The sequence below is a fragment of the Podarcis vaucheri genome (genome assembly GCF_965113315.1).
Source record: "Podarcis vaucheri genome assembly, chromosome: 8".
NCBI classification, from domain to species: domain Eukaryota; kingdom Metazoa; phylum Chordata; class Lepidosauria; order Squamata; family Lacertidae; genus Podarcis; species Podarcis vaucheri.
In genome coordinates, this window is record NC_138766.1 from 66,163,768 (window position 1) to 66,185,339 (window position 21,572).

General features: G+C 40.8%; 1 protein-coding gene across 5 annotated transcripts; it reads left to right on the forward strand.

The window, feature by feature from the left end:
- Positions 1–28: 28 nt before the first annotated feature.
- CPNE3 (copine 3) lies at positions 29–21,571 on the forward strand. 5 transcript variants are annotated; one of them, XM_082233846.1, is made up of 17 exons: positions 70–183; positions 446–539; positions 4,100–4,239; positions 4,418–4,597; positions 5,680–5,754; positions 6,416–6,487; positions 7,328–7,411; positions 7,708–7,797; positions 10,570–10,668; positions 12,173–12,259; positions 14,148–14,207; positions 15,279–15,412; positions 16,350–16,404; positions 16,501–16,552; positions 17,488–17,621; positions 18,311–18,547; positions 20,433–21,571. In XM_082233846.1, the coding sequence occupies exons 3-17, from the start codon at positions 4,108–4,110 to the stop codon at positions 20,553–20,555; spliced, it is 1,614 nt and encodes a 537-aa protein (XP_082089972.1). In that variant the 5' UTR covers positions 70–183; positions 446–539; positions 4,100–4,107; the 3' UTR covers positions 20,556–21,571. The 5 variants fall into 5 exon arrangements, with proteins under 5 accessions (XP_082089970.1, XP_082089972.1, XP_082089971.1 ...); XM_082233845.1 differs by lacking the exon at positions 70–183 and adding an exon at positions 221–349; XM_082233844.1 differs by lacking the exon at positions 446–539 and having other exon boundaries at positions 29–183.
- Position 21,572: the final 1 nt, after the last annotated feature.

Below are 21,572 nucleotides of genomic sequence, written 5' to 3' on the forward strand. Positions count from 1 at the left end.
TTTCTCAGGTCGCAGACATGCCGGAAGTTGCGCGTGGCCGCCTCCTAGAGCAGCCGGGTTTGCTCCAAAAACTGAGGCTTTCTTGGTTCCCCGCCTCCCTCGTGGCGGACCTTCAGCGAGTCGTCTACGGCTTTGGATTTCCCGCGCGCGAGGGGCGTCCTCACGCCGCGCCGACGTCACGAGGTAGCGCCGGCCTCTTCTCACGTGACTCTCGTGGTGCTGGGGGAGGGGCGGGGGGTTAGAAGGATTGGTTTTATTTACTATTTCCCCCCCCTGGGTCCTCTGAGGTGCCCGACGCATGCGCACGGCCCGCTTCGCCCGCAGCTCCTTGGGTTACACAAGTTCTGAGGTGAGGCTGGCCGTTGGGGCCACCACCCCAGATTCAAGTATCTGGGAAAGGCTTCATCGGTATTGTTATTATTATTATTATTACGGTCCTTCCCAGGCGCTGCGTAGAAGAGGAGCCGCTGCTCAGGGAGGGGCTGCTGCGCCCTTTCGGACGTTTGTGGGAAGCGGCTGCGGAAGGAAGCCTCTCTGAGGTGTGTGTAAAGGAGCGAGCCGAGGGAGCAGCCTGTGCTTGTGGGAATTGCGGGTCGCTTGTGGGAATTGCGCCTCGGAGGGGAATGGTGGAAATGGGAACCCAGGTGGGGGAGGGGGGACTTGGGTCATGCCACCCATTTAAGATGTTTTCTAGCATTTGGATTCTGCCCGTTTGCTCCCCATCCCCCCCCCCGACAAAAGGTCCTTTTTCTCGGGCTCAAAAGGTAGGATAAAGGAGTGGGAGGGAGGCGGGCGAAGTTTAACTGAAGCACAAGCTCCTAAACCGAACAGGTAACAGTGAAGCCTGGAAAGTTTCCAGAATATATAATGAAAGTCGGATCTCATCTAACTTATGTTTGCATTGCTCAGGGATACTACACACACACACACGTGTTACTGTAGCCAAGACGATTTTCCAGTTTAAATTAGCAGCGATCCCTAGACGGATGTTTGTTTTGACCAGTGTTTATTTTCTTGGGGGTTACTGAAGGGTATGCAGTACCGGCACCTTTACACCCCCTTCAGATGTTAAATGTGTGGCACTCACAGTAGCAACTTAATGGTGAGTGCCTGCACATTTTTTTTAAATATAAAAAGCACTGGCTTTGTCTCTTCTTAAGAAGTTCGAGGAATATCCTTGACTTACTTTTTAAAAAATATATATAGATGTGTAATATATAGAGTTTGGTTAAAGTGTGATGGTTTGTTTGAAGGTGGTACACCTGCCTTGAGTTCCATATCTAGAATTAAAGTCCAAACTGAGGTGTGAAAGGTGTATCCTGTGGGGTAAACTTTGGTGGATGAACGTAGGTTCTGCACTGGGTGTGGCTCCTATGCTAGGATGGCAGTGGAGAACTGAAGGCTATGAGGTCTGTTTCATGTTTTCTTTGCAGAGATCACCATGTCTCTTTAGGTATTGTTGCTGGTGCTGCACTAGTCTTTCCTGCTGTATCGTGTATATTTAAAAGAATAATATGAGTTATTCCCCATCCTGCACCCCTAGGTCCTAGAGTGGGTAACATTTAAAATACAGCATAAAAAACTTATTTTTAAAAAATTACAATCAAATATGCAAATTGTGAAGGACAGTTAAGTGTCAGACATGTTAGTTGTTGTTTAGTCGTGTCCGACTCTTCGTGACCCCATGGACCAGAGCATGCCAGGCACTCCTGTCTTCCACTGCTTCCCGCAGTTTGGTCAAACTCATGCTGGTAGCTTCGAGAACACTGTCCAACCATCTTGTCCTCTGTCGTCCTCTTCTCCTTGTGCCTTCAATCTTTCCCAACATCAGGGTCTTTTTCCAGGTCAGACATGTTAAGCTGTGGCCAAATATCCTGTATTTTTATCTTGTGAACGACCCTGAGAGCTTCAGATGAAGGATGGTATTTACATTTAATTAATAATAATAAATAGAACTCCCCAAGTCTTTGGTAATATGTGCCTTCCCTTAATATGCTTTACATTTCTGCTATGAGAAACACATCAGTGTAGCTGTGGCAAACAATTGCCACACAAAGTGATAACTTTATATGATTATCATGTGTAATTCCCTACACATTTGGGGAGCGTATGCCCAGGGAAGCCTGAGGATCAGTATAGCAAATCATTCACACCTTGAGCATATGATTGAGTTGAAATGGATGGGCGTGTAGTTATCGTGTGACAACTAGAGCATTGTGGGTGTAACAGTTGTCTATGAATTCAGACATAACAGCAAACCATAGCACAGGCTCTGTTTTCAGTGCCTAGTTTGTTGGCCCTCAAACAGAGGTTTGTAAGCTCTTTTCTCTTGTAGTTCCATTTTCTAGACAAAAGTGTGTGTGTTTACTGCATTTGTTTATTTAGGAAACAATTGCTTGTGCAGAAGTAATAATAGTATTGTTTGGAGTACACTGTACCTTAGCATCCACCAGGTCCTGTTTTCTGAGCATTCTTGAGACATCTAGTTGGCTTCAAAGGAATTCTGGTTCAACTCAGCATGGTTGTGTTTATGTTCGTATTGTAAATAATAAGGGTGCCATTAGCATCTGGAATGGACTGGAGTCCCAGAAATTGTATGGGTTTGCAGATAATTTAACACATAAGTCTTCCAAGCTTTCCTAAAGTTCCATAAACCAGGATGTTGTTTTTTCTCACCAGATTGCAGATTTACTAAAATGAAATATTACAGAGCCTTTAGCAGGAGCAGTACATGTGTTCTTTCTTGTTTCATTATACAGGGAGAAAGAAGAGATCTGATATAACAAGGTCCCTACTTTAAAACTTTTTAAAAAGCTCAACAAAAATTAAATTTTGAATGAAAGGCCATCTTTGATATGAAATGTAATTTTCTAAGATTTCAACCCCTCCCCTCTTTTACATTTAGCATAAGCTGTACTATTTATTTCCTATTTTGCTGAAAGCACATGCTCAACTTCAAATCTGCAGTAAAGGTAAGGGGCACGTTGACATTTGCTAGCAAGTCAGTGGAAACATCAAAGAATCTTGAGCACCTTAAGGACAAATGACTTTATTGTGGCATAAACTTTCATGGGCTGGAGCCTCTACCATTGTAGTTGTTACTGGCACCAAGTCAATGCATATCTGTTTACCCAGGCATTTTAAATTGCTCTGACTACCTCCTTTGCTTTTATAGTTATTGTTGCCTCTCAGTTTTATGGTTAGTAACAAAGTGTGATGTTTTATAACATTGTGTTGGTTGTTGTTGTGGATTGCCTTGAAATCCATCAAGCTGAAGGGCTGTTTAAATTTTGTAAAAATAAAATAAAATTATCCTGGCAGTCAAAAAATGTTTGTCTCAACTTTAGTTCAGTCCTACCATGTCTAAAAGAGCTTGAATGCATGGTTTAGTGTGGCCCATTATAAAGTCTGAGAATCCTTGGAATGACAAACTATTTAAAAAAGAGTCTTTTGGCTTACACCCAGAAGTGTGATTCATCACATCACTCTTCTACAGTGTTGCTGTAAAGTACCAGAGTTTAGGTAACTTTATGTGTCTACAGTATAAGATAAGTGTCTTAAATATATTGATGCAATTGCATATACACTTACCTGGAAATGTCACATTGAAGTCAGTGGGACATACTTCTGAGTAGTACCTGCAGACTGCACTGCTGTGGCATCAACTTTTGTAAACTAGAGCTCATTTCACTGAATGCATGATGTTTTCTCCTTGGTTGGTAGGTGTATATGCACACGTGCAGCTGATTGGTAAACCTATTGAGCAAATTATTATTTCTGCTGTGTGAGAGTGACTGCAATCCATCTTGCACATGAATGCTTTTTATGTTCATGGTAGTTTATCTGTGAATGATTAAGCTGCTGGTTAGGGATTTATGCTGCTTAGTTCTGCTATTGACTTGCCAGCAAAGAAACCTTTTTCTTTTCTGCTCTGGAAGATGCATTTCTACCCAAGATACCCATAGTCATGATTTATTGAATGACTGTTGGGCCACAATCCTGCTTCAGTGGGCTGTGCTTAAATCTGTGTTGGATTCGGACTGTGAGCTGTTAAAATGACCCCAATGTTAAGTATACTTGTTGCTTGCTTCCCATCCAGTGAGGCAGATGGCAGCGCAATGTGTAACAAAGGTGGAGCTAACCATCTCTTGCAGCAACCTCCTGGATAAAGATGTCGGCTCCAAGTCAGACCCATTGTGTGTGCTGCTTCAGCACACAAGTGGACAACAGTGGTATGAGGTACAGTAAGTTGATACTTAATTAAATATTTCTAATAAAGTTTCTTTTCTGGCTATTAGCTCTTTGTTTTAATTTGGTCTTTAGAAACATCAAGTTCTGGGATGTAAAAGTGAGTTTTATTTCTTTGAAACATCATGTGATGAACTCTCCCCACCACCACCCAATGTCTTATACACAGGTTGATCGCACAGAAAGAATCAAGAACTGTTTGGACCCCAGGTTTTCCAAGAGATTCCTAATTGATTACTATTTTGAGCTGGTGCAGAAACTCAAATTTGGGATTGTTGACATTGACAATACAACTGTTGATCTGAGTGATGATGACTTCTTAGGAGAATTTGAATGCACACTGGGGCAGGTAGGTGTAAATAACTCATGGATATTCTCTCACTTTCAGAGAGTTTTATTGGTTGCTTCATTTACAGTTCATTTGGTTCTGCCCTGAGAAATGTCATTTGACCTGAAACCTCATTCATGCTGGTATTGTTCCTTCACCCAGCAAAACCAAGAAAAGGTCAAAGCAGGAACAATAGCATGTTGCAGGTTCTCATTTTGTAAGTTCTGCTTTTCAATAAGAATTGAAATAGTAAATTGTCTTCCTTTTATAGGCAGTTTATCTAATGTTATGTCAAATGCTATTGTTACAAGAACTAATCTCTGTGGTTTATCATTCCTTGTTGCCTTATTCCTATGGATAAACTGATTCCCTGAACATAAAATCAGATTTGTGTAAACCAGTTTCCTATTGCAGGTAAATTGGGAAACCAGTCAGATTCTGGCTACTTAACCAAGATTAATTCTCCGTTTTCTAGTTACGATGTAACTGGTTTAAACAAACCATGATAGAAGTAACAAAGGGGAGGGGTGACTGTGTGAGCAATTTGGGCTGGACGTAGAGTCCATATGTATAAAATTATTACATGTGCAAAAGCAGTAAAAAATGTTTTGTTAAAAATAAACCCTGTCATCTTATGCTCTGCCTTGATTGCTGAGATCTGTTGATGGGGCACCTTTGGTGGTTCCCTTCCATTCAGCCAGCCTTTACCAGGGGCTAAACCTTTAGCTTGACATGCCCTGCCCTGTGAATTCCTTCTTAACCCTTTTTAACCCCGAGACTCTTCACCAACCAGATCTTAATAATGTGTTTTGTGTTTTTATTGAAATATACCTTTAGTTTATACTATGCCTTTTTATATTTTATATGAACTTGTGATTTATAAAAATCTGTAAAAATAAAAATTAATGCATGGGTCGATGCCAATTACCAGTTAAATAAACCATAGCATATTACTCAAATAATTGCATCTGAACTGGCCTGTTTTGTTACTGTTTTTTCTAGTCATCTGCTAAGAGCTTTGACTAAGTCACCATTTATGGAATTCTGTAGACAAGGTAAATTCTTAATCTGTTGAGTTTCTGGATATTTCTGTATTTTTACAGATTGTTTCTAGCAAAACGCTCACCCGGCCACTACTCTTGAAAAATGGCAGACCTGCAGGAAAAGGAAAAATAACGGTATGAAAACACAAATGGTTTTTTCCCCTTCTGGTATTTCGCTGTGGACAAAGATTTTGATGACCCAGGGAAACATGAATTTAGTCAAAACAAAATTTAAGTGTGCTGAAATTCTGTGGAAATTAATGAGATGCATGTTGGGATCCTATGCACTTTCTAGGAAATAAGTGAATTGATTAAGACCTATTTTAATTGTTTTAGGTCCCCCCCCCTACAATTTCCCCTTTAAATTTCATTGCCAGAAGGCAGGGGCTAGTTTTAATTTAAAAACCAATTACATGCCTAGTTCTGCATCTTTCAGATTTTGTATCTCAAACAGCAGCTTCACATGCCACCTGGAGAAATTGAAAACTGACTGAAATCTTTCAAAGCAGGTTGTTCATGGCATTATGAGTCTGTTGTGGCCAACCCTTCAATGTTCTAAAATGGGAGAAAGGAGCATCTTCTTATTACTATAAAACTATTCTTTTTTATAGCTGTGAATATGTTCGTACTGCTTTTGAAAATAATAGAAAAATAATAGAAATATAAATTTTACTTCAAATTTTACTACACTCCATTTGTCATACGTTTCATTCTACTGCCCATAAAAGAACTCTATGACATACTTTAGAATGCAGTATCTTATCATGGTGAATGTTGTCTTTGTGTGCTTACTTAGATTACTGCTGAAGAAGTAAAGGATAATCGGGTAGTCATGTTTGAAGTTGAAGCAAGGAAACTGGACAACAAGGTACTTCAAGGTTGCAATTCTATACACATTTATCTGGGGTTAAATCATATTGAGCAATGGGCAAAATCCAACTTTGTCCTTCCTACCAAATAGAATTGACTTGTTTGTGCAACAGGATTTGCTGTTTCTCTCCTTTTTCCTGCAACCCCTGAGCACCCCCCCCCCAATACCTGCTCTGGATGAGTAGATCCTGTTGTATGAGAAAGAGAGGGATAGAGAGAGAGCACTTCTACAGAAATACTTAACCACTATCATTGTTCTGATTGGAGTTGCAAAGATTTGCATTCACTGAATTTCCCAAGGAAGGATTAATAATCTGAATGCAACCATGCATGTATGTGCAGTGCTGGTGGAAAAGAGGAAGTGAACTGCATGTTTGTACTTGGCATATAGGTGGTGTCTGTTTTGAACAGGAAGTAATGTAGTGCAAAGTTTATTTAAAGGACTTTCACCCCATTATTTAGCTGAAAAAACTCCAAAGCAGCTTATGAATATCAGTAATAAAATAGTCCAGGCTCTCATTTTTACAATCTAAAAGTCATGACAAACAAGGAAAAAGGGAGGAAGAAAAAAAAAAAAGTAGAGACATCAGTTCTTAAAGTTACTGTTCTTATAATGACCAGCCAGGATGGCAGCAGTTCAGTTAGCATAATGGAATGGTTTCTGTTAGGTGACAGTTGAAGGCAGGGCCAGAGGCAGGTGCACTATCTACAAAACCAATGGAATTAGCCCTGCTTTTCTTCTTTCTGCTCTGCAGCCTGTTTTTTGCAAAAAAAAAAACCCCAGCAACCCCATTCTCTAAAGACAATTTTGAAGCAATAGCCTATGTTTTAATTGCAGGATTTCTTTGGAAAATCTGATCCTTATTTGGAGTTCCACAAGCAGACTTCTGAAGGAAACTGGGTGATGGTGCACAGAACAGAAGTAAGGTGGTTCTCATTCTTTTATGAAGTGGGCTGATTTGACTCATTGCCTATTTTAAAACTTTTAGTTCTGTTTTTGTGAGGTACTACTGGTTTCTATAACTATAGCACTTTCAGAAAGAAATTTGAAAGCTACTGTATCAGGCAGCATCCTATCCTACTGTGATATGCATGGGAAGCTCCAAGGATAGGATTAGCGATAGTTGTTGGAACAGCCAAAGTTATAAAAAGATGGTTAATGCAAAAAACCCTCAACCTTAATAATATTTTAACAATTATTATTTTGTATTTATTTAGGTTATTAAAAATAACTTGAATCCCGTATGGAGGCCATTTAAAATCTCTCTCAACTCTTTGTGTTACGGAGATATTGATAAAACGATCAAGGTAATGTATAAAGGATGAGGAAGTAGAATGAGAATTTAAAACTAAATGTGAGCCTGGTTCACATGCCATACTAAGCCCAAACATTGTTTATTCTTGGCTGCAGTCCATGGTTAGTGAGGAGACTGCTTAAACTTAAGTCCTGGTTCAGATAACATGCCAAGTTTGCCTTAGCTCAGTCGCAGCAAAAAAGTTTGGAGAGGAGCAGAGCAGCTATGAGTATTCTTGCTAAGTCAACATTTGTCTTAGCATGTCATGTGAACAGACTCAAAAACTATTTTTTTAAAATCTGTTCAGAGCCAGATTCATCTACCCAGTCCCTCTAGTGGAAGGTAGCCCAAGGACTTCTGATAGAACAACAGGGCCTTCCCCACCCTCTCTTCTCTCCCTGTGCCTCTGGGCCTCTCCCAAATCTGCTCTGGAGGGTCAGGAAAAACCCCCAGAACAGGATGCAGGGAGAGGAGAGGGAAAACCATTCTGTCAGGCAAGCAGAAATACTTGCTCTGATAGAATGATTCCCTAAGTGCCATGTTGAATTCCACCCTCAATATTTACAATTACCTGTTTGTGTGTTATATGGGCTACAAGTGAGCTGTCGGTACGATCCTTTTCTGAAAGTGTAGAAGTTTGTTGGCAGTAGCAGAAATAGCAGCTACTGGGTGTTTGAATACCGTGATGTGGAGAGAATATACCTGAGCTGTTAAATGGGACTTCCTTCTTTTTTGCTTAAACACATTGCATACACTTAACATGCTTCTCTAAAGATCAAATATCTTACTGGACTACAGAATTCTATAGAAGGGGTGTGGTGCCTGTAAAGTAAATTGTTTAACTAAGCTTTAAGAAAGAAGCATTCTTAAAGCTGTGTTTTACCCAGCATTCATAGCCTCATTAAATCTAGTGTTAGCACTGTGCTTGTAACCCAAGAGTCGCCTAATAATACTTTAAGCTGTAGTTTGTCCTTGTTTGTTCCCTTTTGCTTTTATTATGATAATCTTTTCCTCTCTTTAACTTGCATTGATGAAGGGTGTTTTCTTCAGCTCGCTAATGCTCATTTCATCATGACCTAGTAGCTGGCCCCACAGCAATCCTGTAAAGTCACCAGATCTCAAGCCCTACTGGTCTTGTAAAAGGTGTGCATGTCTGGAGTGTAGCTGATGCACTTAGCCCCCGCCTCACCCCCACCCCACCCTCCACTTTCCATCCTGGGTGCATATCAAGGACATAGGAAGACTTTGGATCCCAAGCCACCTACAGAACTCCCTTTTAATTCACCTTATCTGCTGCCCTCAGTTGTCTCCATGTCAGCTTGCAAACTTAGGCTTTTGGTCTCTATGCCCATAGAGAGGGTGATCTGCAAAACAAACTGGCCTCTTGGACCTCACCCCCACCCCACCCCACCCCGGCCAAAGGATTGCCCCTTCATTCATATGTTCACCATCTATTCTCATAACGATAAAAACACTGCTAGTTTGTTTCTGTATGTTTCTATATGTAATGATTATGTTTTGTATTCTAATTCTGCAGCAAAGTAAATTTCAACCCCTGCTGGTTTATTTTTGCCCCTTCATGAGCTAAAATGCAGTTTTCTAATAAACTGTTTTAACTTTTTTGGTGCAAACGGAATACAGAAAAACCTCATATGCATGCAGGTCTGTGCCATTGTAATCAAAATCTGGCCTGCCATGTTACATCTTCCTGAGGAAATAGAAAAAGGTGAAACAGAGTCTTGCAACCTTATGGAAAACAGTTTAAAATGAAACTACTTTGCTGTAATGAATAAGGGAAAACATTTTATACTATAATGACTGATCAAACAATGCTTTAATACTTTATGCACACAGTGTCTTATGTAACTGGCTATTTCATTATAGTAAGTAAAATCATTTTTCAAGCTCTATCCATCACAAGTGCCTTTCTCTGTGTTAAAATGGCTGTTTGTGTATTCAGTTATAATACACAAACAACTTGCTTTGATATCTCATTACGTTTCCCCCTGAAGTGTGTGTGTTGAAGTGAGTCATTGAAGGCTTCTCTTACTAGGAGCAGCCATGTAGTCATTCATTAGTTCTGTTGTGGGTGGGAAATGTGAATATCTCACAAAAACAAGAGCAAGCTTGAGAAGGCTGTATCAACTGTTAGTATATTGGGTTAAACATCAACTTCTTAATAAGATGAAATATAGCTATAGTAATGCAAAATGTGACAATGCTCTTAAGAGCTCATACTGAAAGATAAGTTTTTTTGGTCTTATTCCTTACCCTTGAATTCAGCTTTACTCTAATTCTGTGTGCTGTCATTACATGAAAATCTGTTTCACAGATTCTCCTTGGTCATAGCAGTGTCTGCATGCTGTTTGCACTGATGGAGAGTGCATGTGCATGTGTGTTAACCTAATACGGTGATGTTCTTTCTTGCCATACTTGAGTAGGAGTGGCAATGGGCCCAGGAACATCAGTGTGAGGTATAATTAAAAGTAACTAGAATTGTTTAAAATAAATGTGAAATACACATTGTACACATAAGTGGCATTTGAAGTTGGAGCCATAAAACAATTATTACGCATGCTTCGTATTTTCAGTGAAACTACAGTTTTGGCTCTGTAGGTCACTGTTGCTGCATTTTAGTCTTGCCTGCCTAATTATCTTGGGACTGATACTCAGAAGTGGCAAAAGCCTGAAGCACACGATTTCTTCTCTTTTGCTCTGTTAAATTACATGGTGTCAGTGCTGTAACCACAACATACTGGGTTAACAAAGAATGCTTCTTTTTTAGGTTGAGTGCTATGATTATGACAGTGATGGGTCCCATGATCTCATAGGGACCTTTCAGACCACACTATCAAAACTGAAGGAAGCGTCGCGACATTCACCAGTAAGTTCTTTTACTTCCCTCCCTACCTCACTGGTAGCCTTAGGCAATCCACTTTCTCTTCTATACAGGCCCTTCCTTATTTATTAGAGTTTTTATGCATGGCCTTCCTTCAGATCAGAGTAGTCGATGGATTACAGCACAACATACAGCTTTAATAATAATACTATAAAATAGAACACAGATTCATACAACTTGTAAAAACAACAACACTAGGTCTTAACTCCAATCTGTACCATTCAGGTTTCATGGTCCTACCTGCTGCACAAGGTGGTGGGACCATGAACAAGGACTCTCTTCAGCTGATCTTAAGGTTTAGGGTGGCAAGTGTTGGGAAAGGTGTTCCATAAAGCTTCTGTACTCCAAGTTTAGTGTTTCATTGTAGTGCCTTCAGAATCAGAGTGACATGATCCTATATGGTTGTATCTGATAACAGGCTGCAGCAGTTGCAGCTTCTGAACAACTTTTAAGGGAAACTGTGCAAATCCACATTGCAGGAGACATCTGAAGGCATCCCTGTTTAGGGAAGCTGTTAATGTTTACAGGTTATTGTATTTTGGTGTTCTGTTGGAAGCTGCCCAGAGTGGCTGGGGAAACCCAGCCAGATGGGCAGGGTATAAATAATAAATTATTATTATTATTATTATTATTATTATTATTATTATTATTAATTATATTAAGTAATACATGCACAGCTCCCTTCCCCTCTCTTTTAGCACAGTTTTAGGGAAGGAAACACAAGTTTTGGTTTGTTTTGAACTAACCACATAGTTGTTATTAATGTCTGAACCTGAACAAACTATAGATCAACTATGTTTTGAAGTTGACTTGTTTTCCTAAAGCATAAAAAAGGTAAAGGTAAAGGACCCCTGACAGTTAAGTCCAGTCACAGACAACTCTGGGGCTGTGGCGCTCATCTCACTTTACAGGCCAAGGGAGCCGCATTTGTCTGCAAACAGGTTTTTCAGGGTCCTATGGCCAGCATGACTAAGCTGCTTCTGGCGAAACCAGAGCAGCGCACAGAAACGGTGTTTACCTTCCTGCCAGAGCAGTACCTATTTATCTACTTGTACTTTTTGGCGTGCTTTCGAACTTCTAGTTTGGCAGGAGCTGGGACTGATCAACGGGAGCTCACGTGGGGATTCAAACTGTCGACCTTCTGATCAGCAAGCCCAAGAGGCTCAGTGGTTTAGACCATAGCGCCACCTGCATCCCACTCCTAAAACATACTTAAGAATAAACATGCACAGCATCAAACTGTGACTGGTAGACAAAAAGCTTCTGCTTACTTCCTTGCAGTTGTGCTGGAGAGAAAGTGGGGAACTTACAAGCTGTTTTTTCATAACACTAAGCCATTCCTTGCTGCAAATAGACCAAATCTAGAAGTGGCAGAATGTAATATTGCTAAAGGGTCCCAGACTATCTCAAGTTCTGTAAACTTTGAAGTAAGTATGCTTAGGATATCAGTCTTAATATGTGCAATTTTTGCCCTGCTGCTGTTTTGTAGGCTGAATTTGAATGCATCAATGAGAAGAAGAGGCAAAAGAAGAAAAGCTACAGAAATTCAGGCATTGTGAGTGTTAAACATTGTGAGGTCAGTATCAAATTTTTTCTCATTCAGTTGTTAAGTTTACAGCAGTAATAATCACATTTGACATTGTATCATCCCAGCATAAAGGCATGGGCCGCAGTCTTGAGAAAATGAGGCATCCATAGATATCCACTGGGATTTAGACAGCTAACTGTACTTAAAATATGTCTCTGGATTGTTCCATTAGTCAGGGCAAGGGTGTTAAACTTCTAAATACTAAATAGAATAAACTAGTACTGCTTGCCAATGCTCTTTTTATTTTTAATAAATCTACAATCCGTCAATATAGAATTAAGGTAAAGGTAAAGGTACCCCTGCCCGAACGGGCCAGTCTTGACAGACTGTGGGGTTTGTGCGCCCATCTCACATTTATTGGCCGGGGGCCAGCGCTGTCCGGGGACACTTCCGGGTCACGTGGCCAGCGTGACATCGCTGCTCTGGCGAGCCAGAGCCGCACACGGAACGCCGTTTACCTTCCCGCTGGTAAGCGGTACCTATTTATCTACTTGCACCCGGGGGTGCTTTCGAACTGCTAGGTGGGCAGGCGCTGGGACCGAACAGCGGGAGCGCACCCCGCCGCAGGGATTCGAACCGCCGACCTTTCGATCGGCAAGCCCTAGGCGTTGAGGCTTTAGCCCACAGCGCCACCCGCCCCGTACTTTAAATAGCCAAAAGTTGATGCATAGTACAATGGACCCTCGGGTTATGTTACCTTCGGGTAACATAATCTTCGGGTTGCAAACACGGCAACCCCGGAAGTGGGTTTGTCGCTTGCGCATGAGCAGAAGCAGTCCTTCAGTTATTAAATCTTCAGGATACAACAAGGCCTCCGGGACGGATCCTGTTAGTAACAGGAGGTACCACTGTAGTACAAATAATAGGTCTTATTGATCCCTGCATAACATAGGAACAGATACTTTTATTGCATTGTGTTTTGTATTGTGAACAACTGTGGTATCATTTAGAGGAAGAGCTGTGTATATATTTTTTTTAATGAAACCACTTGAGAAGTGTTTCTCAGCATGCTCATGCAAAAGCACACAGCCACTTCCTTTAGTGTGCTCAGTCCTGGGCCAGTATCATATGCCCACCTATTCCCTCCCTCTTCACTCTGTCAAGAAATACAAGCTCTGAGTTCACTGTATGTGTGAGTATACACACTGTAATGCTAAAACAAGATTCTTTAAAAGCAAAACTAAGCTCTGCAGAACTGGTCTTGGCCGTTCAGTAGGAGAAGATGAGAGTGGGGAGTTTGTTTTCTCAGTGTTTAATTCAGACGCATTGAAGCTCATCTGCATAGCACTGAATCATGAACTAGAAGTGTATGGAAACACAACGTGACTGGGTAGGTGGACAGACCATTATGTCCTGTGTTGTCAGGATTTTTTCATGCATGGTGCTGCATCTGCAGCGGACTTCTATTGAACTGTGGTTGTCTGCCTCAATCATCTAGCTTGTATATTAAGTCCATCTCTTCATTAGCTTTATTGCCACTTCTGCCATCATTGCAAATCTTTTTTCCTCTCTCTCTCCTCTGCCCCCCCTACGCCAAGTTGAAAACCCATGCTGATGGCTAAAGGGCTCAGCATTGACTGTAGGGGTGTCACTGTGTTCTGAAACCAAACCAATTACCGTATTTTTTGCTCTATAAGACTCACTTTTTCCCTCCTAAAAAGTAAGGGGAAATATGTGTGCGTCATATGGAGCAAATGCAGGCTGCGCCTTCACTGCGCAGCGATCCCTCTTGCTGTTTTGGCTTCTGAGATTCAGAATATTTTTTTTCTTGTTTTCCTCCTCCAAAAACTAGGTGCGTCGGTAATTGCCTTATCCTAATAGGTCTGTGTTCCTGAGTGTATCACTGAGTGCTTTGATGATTGATTTTTTTTTGCAGATTATAATGGAGTGTACTTTCCTTGACTACATCATGGGAGGGTGCCAGCTGAATTTTACTGTAAGTAAGCTGTAGCTCAGCTCTTTTAAGAGAAGAAAGGGGACCAAATCCGCTTGAGAATAATCGTGTGGGGTTGTCGCACCAGAACCAAAGACTGGATTATAATAAAGATCCTAACCAGAACTAGCTGCAATATGAACCGTGGGCTTGAAAGCTACTAAGCACTGTGGGTGAGGAAGCATATAGAACATGCATGGTGTGGAATATGTTGGTGCTTCCCTCCTAATGGGGGAGGGAAGTTGAGGTATAGGAGGCTTGCAGTCAAGGAGGATCTGTATTTTAGAAAAGTAAAAAAAAGAATACCTGACTTGTGTGAAAACTGTTGGTTAGGATCAGGAGTTGCTGTAAATCCCGACAGGAGCAGGAGCTAGAGCAGGAGTGGGCAACTCTAGATCCTTATTTAGTATGGCTTTTTAAATTCTGCCATCCTTTAAAATAATAATAATAATAATAATAATAATAATAATAATAATAATAATAATAATAATATTTTATTTATATCCCGCCCTCCCCAGCCGAAGCCGGGCTCAGGGCGGCTAACAACAATAAAACAGTACAACAGTACAACACAGCTCTCATCCCCCCATTCCTATTTTATCACTGCAACAACTTTGTGAGAAAGGTTAGCCTGATTTTCTAGGAAGGTGCTCCCAGTAATTTTTAGTTTTAGAAGAGTGGCTGGAGGGAAGACTTATTCAGTCAAATGAGTAATTGAGATTTGTGCCACAGTAATCATGTTTCACTCAGCTTGGTCCATTCTATGCTTGTTTTGTCAGTACAACAGCAAAACTAAAACTAAGTAAACTGCATGCTTCCTCAGCCTTGATGTCTCTCAGGTTCTCCCTGCCCAACCCAGTTTTTCAAATAGTTGTTGTTAAGATTACGAATATTATTCTGCCCTTCACCCTGAGGTCCCAGGGCAGGTTACAACAGTTTAAAATACAGCATTAAATACAATTTAAAACAACTTAGGATCAGAAAAATAGGACAGGTCCTAAAAATACAGCAGTGCTAGTACAATTCTGAGCAGAAAGTAATATTCACATCAGTGATGTCTGTACCTTTCGACAGGTTGGCATTGACTTTACTGGCTCGAATGGAGATCCTCGCTCCCCAGATTCCCTACATTACATCAGCCCTAATGGCGTGAATGAATACCTGACTGCCATTTGGTCTGTTGGGATGGTCATTCAGGACTACGATACGTAAGTTTCTCTGCTAGTCTTGTTCTCAATGTGCTTTTGTATATTAAAATTAAAGCACACACATTTAGAATTATGACATAACTCAGAACTTGCAACATACACACACACACACATATAAAATAACAGCTCCCCCCCCCCCAAAAAAAAAAATCTGCTCATTTTTCTCTCCAACTTGTCTAATCCAGAAAGGTGGAGTTCTGGTTTCTTTTTGTCCTGACTTTGTTGAGAAATGTAGATGTGTTAGAACAGAATGTGTCTCACTGGTATATTCTCTTGGTGAAGGGAAGTGCAAATTTTGTCTAGACTTAGCAGTTCAGTTCTAGCGTCTAATGAATTAGTATCATTAGAGTAATTATGTTGACAATATATGAAGATTGTACAGTGGTACCTCGGGTTACATACGCTTGAGGTTACAGACTCCACTAACCCAGAAATATTACTTCAGGTTAAGAACTTTGCTTCAGGATGAGAACAGAAATCGTGCTCCAGTGACGTGGCCCCATTAGCTAAAGTGGTGCTTCAGGTTAAGAACAGTTTCAGGTTAAGAACGGACCTCCAGAATGAATTGAGTGCTTAACCCGAGGTACCACTGTACTACAGATCCTGCTCTGAATGGATTGTGTTTTATTTTGCAGATAGTTGATGGTACTGTTTCGTCACATTTTACAAATCACCAGTGTAGCTGGCTGATTTAATTGGTTTTCTCTTTCAGCTCAACTAGAAAGCCTTTCCAAAGGGTCAGGGGATCCCTCCTGGAAAAAAGGGGGTCTGCTGGGGAGAGATGGGGATGGGAAATTTTCCCTCAGGGAACTTTGCGTTCATGAAAGTGACTTTAGCATTTAATAGCAGTGCAAGCAAGAGATTTATGCTTTTATTTTGTGAAAGAATGTAGAACAGTGACTTGTTTATAATGGTTTGTTCTAAATTGCTTTTATAGAGATAAGATGTTCCCAGCTTTTGGGTTTGGAGCTCAGATTCCTCCCTCTTACCAGGTAAGGTGAAACAGTTTTGTAAAAAAAAACCCCCAAAGCCTGCCTGATTAGAAATGGACCTATAAAATAATTGGAACATCTTCCATATATTTACAGGTGTCACATGAGTTTCCATTAAACTTTAACCCATCAAACCCATTCTGCAGTGGTAAGTTTGAAAAAATTTAAGTTACGGATGTTAAAAAATGTCCTGGCATTTCTAGGTTTATTGTAGGTCAGAGCAAGGTGACAATAGCTCAGTTTGTAGGTTTTTGAACTAGCACCATTATTTTTTAAATTTGCTATATTTATATAAGGCTGTCAGGGGGCACACAATCATTAAATGCTAAAATACAATATCCTAAAATGACAATATCACAAGTAATAACTTGTGTCCTAAAAATTCTCAGCAGAGAGAATAAAATCAGGTAACTAAAAAGTTACACAGCGCATAAACAGTAGTTCATTAACATTGTATAATTGAAAGAAATGTCAACTGGAAGAAATAAATCTGATCAAAGCTGTCAGGTCTTAACCCAAAATGAAGATAGGGGAAGATATTATTTATTAAAATGGTCACATAAATGAGAGGCCTGGGTAGGTTACAGTTTCTTCCCAAGTTTCATTCTGTCTAATTAGTACTTGTGGAAGAAAGAATTGAAATGAGTGTGTGTTTACTACCCACTGCAAGAACTTGAAGTTAATAGTAATTCTGTTCTCTCTGTGCTGCTATGTTTGAGGCCATACTTGCTAATCTGAAAGGAACCTCCTCTAAGAGAGGTACCGTCCGTTTAGCCTCGAAAGATCCCAAGTCTTAATTACTGTCCTGTAAACCTCAGCATCCCCCACCCCCTGCCCCATCACCACACTATTGGAATCTTAAGTTTTATACGCTATTCTGCTAGCTAGGCCAATTACCCATACATGCCTGAGATAAGCAGCAGTATGGGGCTGTGAATCTGACAAATCCTTCCATAAGGACACCCTTTTATTTATGTATCTATATATGCTTACTGAAACTTCAGTACACTAGAGTGTCATTAAAGCTGTGGAAGAGATGCTAATACTGAAATGTAGTGAAGAATGTTTACTTAACTTCCCCAGGAATCCAAGGCATTGTGGATGCATACCGGGCCTGTCTTCCTCAAGTAAGATTGTATGGGCCCACCAACTTTTCTCCAATAATAAATCATGTGGCTAGGTTTGCTGCTGCAGCTACACAGCAAAAAACAGCTTCTGTAAGTCCTTTGTAATTTCTAAATGAGCATGCTCTTACTCATCTATTATTGGAGGGAAATCCAACCCCGCTCCCCGGACATTGATGGTGGGGGAGATACCATTTAGGTGTCTATCTGCTCAGAGCACTACTAATGTGGAAGTGGGGAGGGTAGCAAGCCCTGAAAAGGGGTGCTTGGGAGTGGTGCACCAGTGGCTTTGGAGTTAGTGGGTTCAAGTCCTGAGGATTCCCTGAGGGGTCAGACCCTTCATGCAGGGAGGGGAGGCTATATGGCTGAGCCTGATGCCAAGTGTGGTGTTGGCAGCAAGAATCTACTTTTGCACTCCTGGATGAGAAGTAGGGTTGGTGATAAGCACAAAACGTGGGAATTTAACATGTCTGGACCCCTATGGAGGAAACTTAATTAAATGTTTTGTTGTGGAATCAAAGCTTCAACTTTAAGACAGCTTCAGTTTTAGGCACTGGTGGGGTCAGATAATTATCTCCTGAGAGTTGATATATCCATAGAATTGGCCTGGGATTGTGTAAGAATTGTTCCCCTGATAAAGTCTTTGAGCCTTGAATGAATCTCATTCTGTACCAACCTTTTCCTTTGATAGAAGGGTGCCTCTATATCAGTGCCACCTGCGACTGTATTTCAGGAGTTTATTTTTGTTCTCAGTTTTAACAAGGAATCCAATTGTTCAACAGCAATATTTTGTGCTCCTGATCATCACTGATGGGGTGATAACAGACCTTGATGAGACCAGATCTGCCATTGTTAACGCAGCTAAGCTTCCCATGTCCATTATAATTGTTGGTGTTGGAGGAGCTGATTTCAGTGCCATGGAATTCCTTGACAGTGACAGTGGGGCTCTGAGGTCTCTTTCAGGAGAGGCTGCTATTAGAGACATCGTTCAATTTGTGCCATTTCGACAGTTCCAGAATGTAAGTACTGTTTCTAATTACACCCTTAATGCTTGTTAGATTATAGCAGAATGATTCAGCCAAAATCTTGGAGTTCTGATGTGAGATCCAATAGCTTTGGCATTTTTGGCTTACAAAGTTAACAAAAGATCTGTGTGACTGCAGTTCAAGAAGAGCTATGGAAATCTCCCAGAAAGCCAGTTGCTGCTGGTCTAAATACATGTGAATTATCTTATATACACACACAAACAAGTAGGGTCTGAAGCTTTTTGCATGATGAGATATAATGAGGAACGGGAAAGTAGAGGTTTTTTTAATGACAGTGCTCCAGTAAAAATTGTCTACCACTTATAAACCAGTACAGAGTGCTCTGCTTGAGCATCTTGGACTGTGAGTTGGTTGAGAGGAAAAGAAGACGCTTCATGAACCAGTGTGATGGCAGCTTTATATGTTCCTTCTTAGGTGGGACTGTACTGAGAAATTTATCAATGACCATTTCCTCTGGCAGTGTGAAAGTGAAGAAACCTGAGGCCAGAGGGCCTCCTGGGATGTGCTGTGACCTTCAGCTGATGATTTGATTGAGATGTTTAGGAGACACCCAACTGCTGTATGTAGCCTGCATATGAACCAGATTGTTTCACGACTGGCTGTGCAGCCTAACAAGCTTTGCATAAAGACTTGGGACTTTATGTATCCGTTGCCCCTCCTGTGAGCAAAATAATTGAAAAACAAAAACAGGATGAAAGATTGTAATTCTGGTCTCTGAATAATTGTTTGATCTAAACATGATACTGTTGGTAACTGTGGCTGAGAATCTACCCTATTACAGAAGAATTGAGTAATTTGGCTAGTGCATATCATGGATAAAAGAATATTGTGTCCCAAAAGGAAGGGTATTTTCCTTTTTTTAAATGTAAGAAAGGCTCCTATTACAGTCAAATGATATGGAAGGCAAAGCTCATCATTTACCCCAGAGTGAAATAAAAGGCAGACATTTCCTCTTCCTATTCAGACACACAGTCTATTGTGTAAATATCATTTCACTTATAGCCATTTTATTTGTAGAATAAAATTGGAAAGCAAAAATGCCTTTGCTTTCCACAGAGCCCTTTTCTGAAGACCTGTTTGTGTGTGAAATCTCATAATAGGTTTTCTGCACATTTTATGCTCCATTTCCACTCCCTGCTGAAAAGCTGAAATTAGGGCATCAATGTTCCTTACTTTTCATTATTTGTTTAGGCAAACTGCCGTAGGGCAAGGGGGGGGAATCCCTTACATTCTAATGCGCTGCCACTGTAGGTTGTACTTTAACTTGGTAGTTAATAGTTTGCCTTTATCACTCTGCATGTAACAGGATTCACTTACTATAAACAGGCTCTGTTTTTCCTAGTATCTCATGCTTGGAACTTGAAATGCCCTTGGAGGAGAAGTTCTGGTTAAGTAATGCTTCAGGGAAAGGTTAGGGCTATATAGACTGGAAGAAATTACAGTCATTAACCAACCTCAGCAGCTTAATTTTTATGGCATGTTAACTGCCCTGGCTAGTGGCAGTTTTTATGGGCATTACATAACGGTTATTCTCCCTGGATATTCTTATCTTAAGTTGATCTGGTAACCATCTTGTAGATTATCTAAATTACATTAAGCCAGCCAGCTTTTATAGGTATGAACTAGTCAAGTGGCTTAGGGGTTTCATAGTAAACGGTAATGAAATAATAAAATCCAGTGTGTCGTCCCATACAGATTAATGGTGGGACCAAATGGTCAAGTAAACTTTTGGCTGACATTGTGTGGTGTGTGTTCAAGGAAATGGCTTTTAAGTTGATCTTCCCAAATCAGCAGGGACTAGATCGTGTGCTTTCTTTGCTTGACTTCTGATGTTCACTCTCTTTCTCCTTTGAATAAGGCTCCCAAAGAAGCGCTTGCTCAGAGTGTCCTGGCAGAGGTGCCTCAGCAAGTGGTGAACTACTTCAGCACATTCAAGCTCCAGCCTCCAAACAACCCTGCAGCGAAGCAAGATGGAAGCTGAGCAGCTGACCCCGAGTATCCAGTTCCTTATGTGGGGAATGTCTTCACCACCGTCCTCTGCAGTGCCAACAGGCCAGGGTGGATGACAGGACCTTTTGATACAACACATAAAATGCATAAACTGTTTCAGATACTCCTTTCTTTCTTTTTTTGTTCTGGGTCGCCAAAGATGCCATTTTGCTTTAACAGTCAATTGCAAGTGAGACTGAAAACTTTATTTAGACTTAACAAAACTCTCAAACTATGTACATCTTTAGGAAGAACATGCCAGTTTGCTTTTTTGCCATGCCATCACCCCTTTGGCTGCTTATAGTGCGCAGGACAAAACACCGTGTGCCTCCAGCTACAGAGCTTTAGTGTGCCTTTGAAAGCAGTGCGCTGTACCCATCTTGACTTCCTCCTTTAAGAGAGCCTTGGCTGCTCAAAGCTTGCATAAGCTTGATATAAAATGTTCAACCATTTGCAGAGAAGCATCAAGACCAGGGCAGAGTGTAAAGGTCTGTCTTCATTCTCCCCTCACCCCCAAATGACTAATATGTTGTCTTTCTTGGCCATTTATGAACATTTGTATCATTATGATCAGTGAAAAGTGAGTATAGAGTGATACCTTGAAATGAGCTATAGTAAGACTTTCAGATGTAAATCATGTTGGTTGTTTTTCAAATCAAACATCTCATGTTTATGCAATGTTGCCAACAGTTGCAACACAGAAGATATAAATTTAACAAGGTTTTCTTTGACTGTATATCATACAGGCATACCTTGGGTTACAGACACTTCAGGTTGCGTTTTTTTGGATTCTGGACCGCCGAAACCTGGAAGTACCAGAATGGGTTACTTCGGGTTTTGGCGGCCGTGCATGTGTAGAAGCACCGAATTGCAACCCGTGCGCTCGCAGACATGCCGCTGCGGGTTACAAATGTTCATCCCGCACGGATCACGTTCGCAACCCAAGCGTCCACTGTATTACGAAGCTAGTTGACTTTTAGAGACTCTGACTAGAAAGTAATAGCTGTTG

Bases quoted from the DNA above. Each gene is read 5' to 3' on its own strand.
- CPNE3 (XM_082233844.1), top strand. From the start codon at position 4,108: ATGGCAGCGCAATGTGTAACAAAGGTGGAGCTAACCATCTCTTGCAGC. The intron at 5,755-6,415 runs GTATGAAAACAC...GTGCTTACTTAG, and splicing joins CAGGAAAAGGAAAAATAACG to ATTACTGCTGAAGAAGTAAA. The intron at 16,553-17,487 runs GTAAGTTTGAAA...TAACTTCCCCAG, and splicing joins ATCAAACCCATTCTGCAGTG to GAATCCAAGGCATTGTGGAT.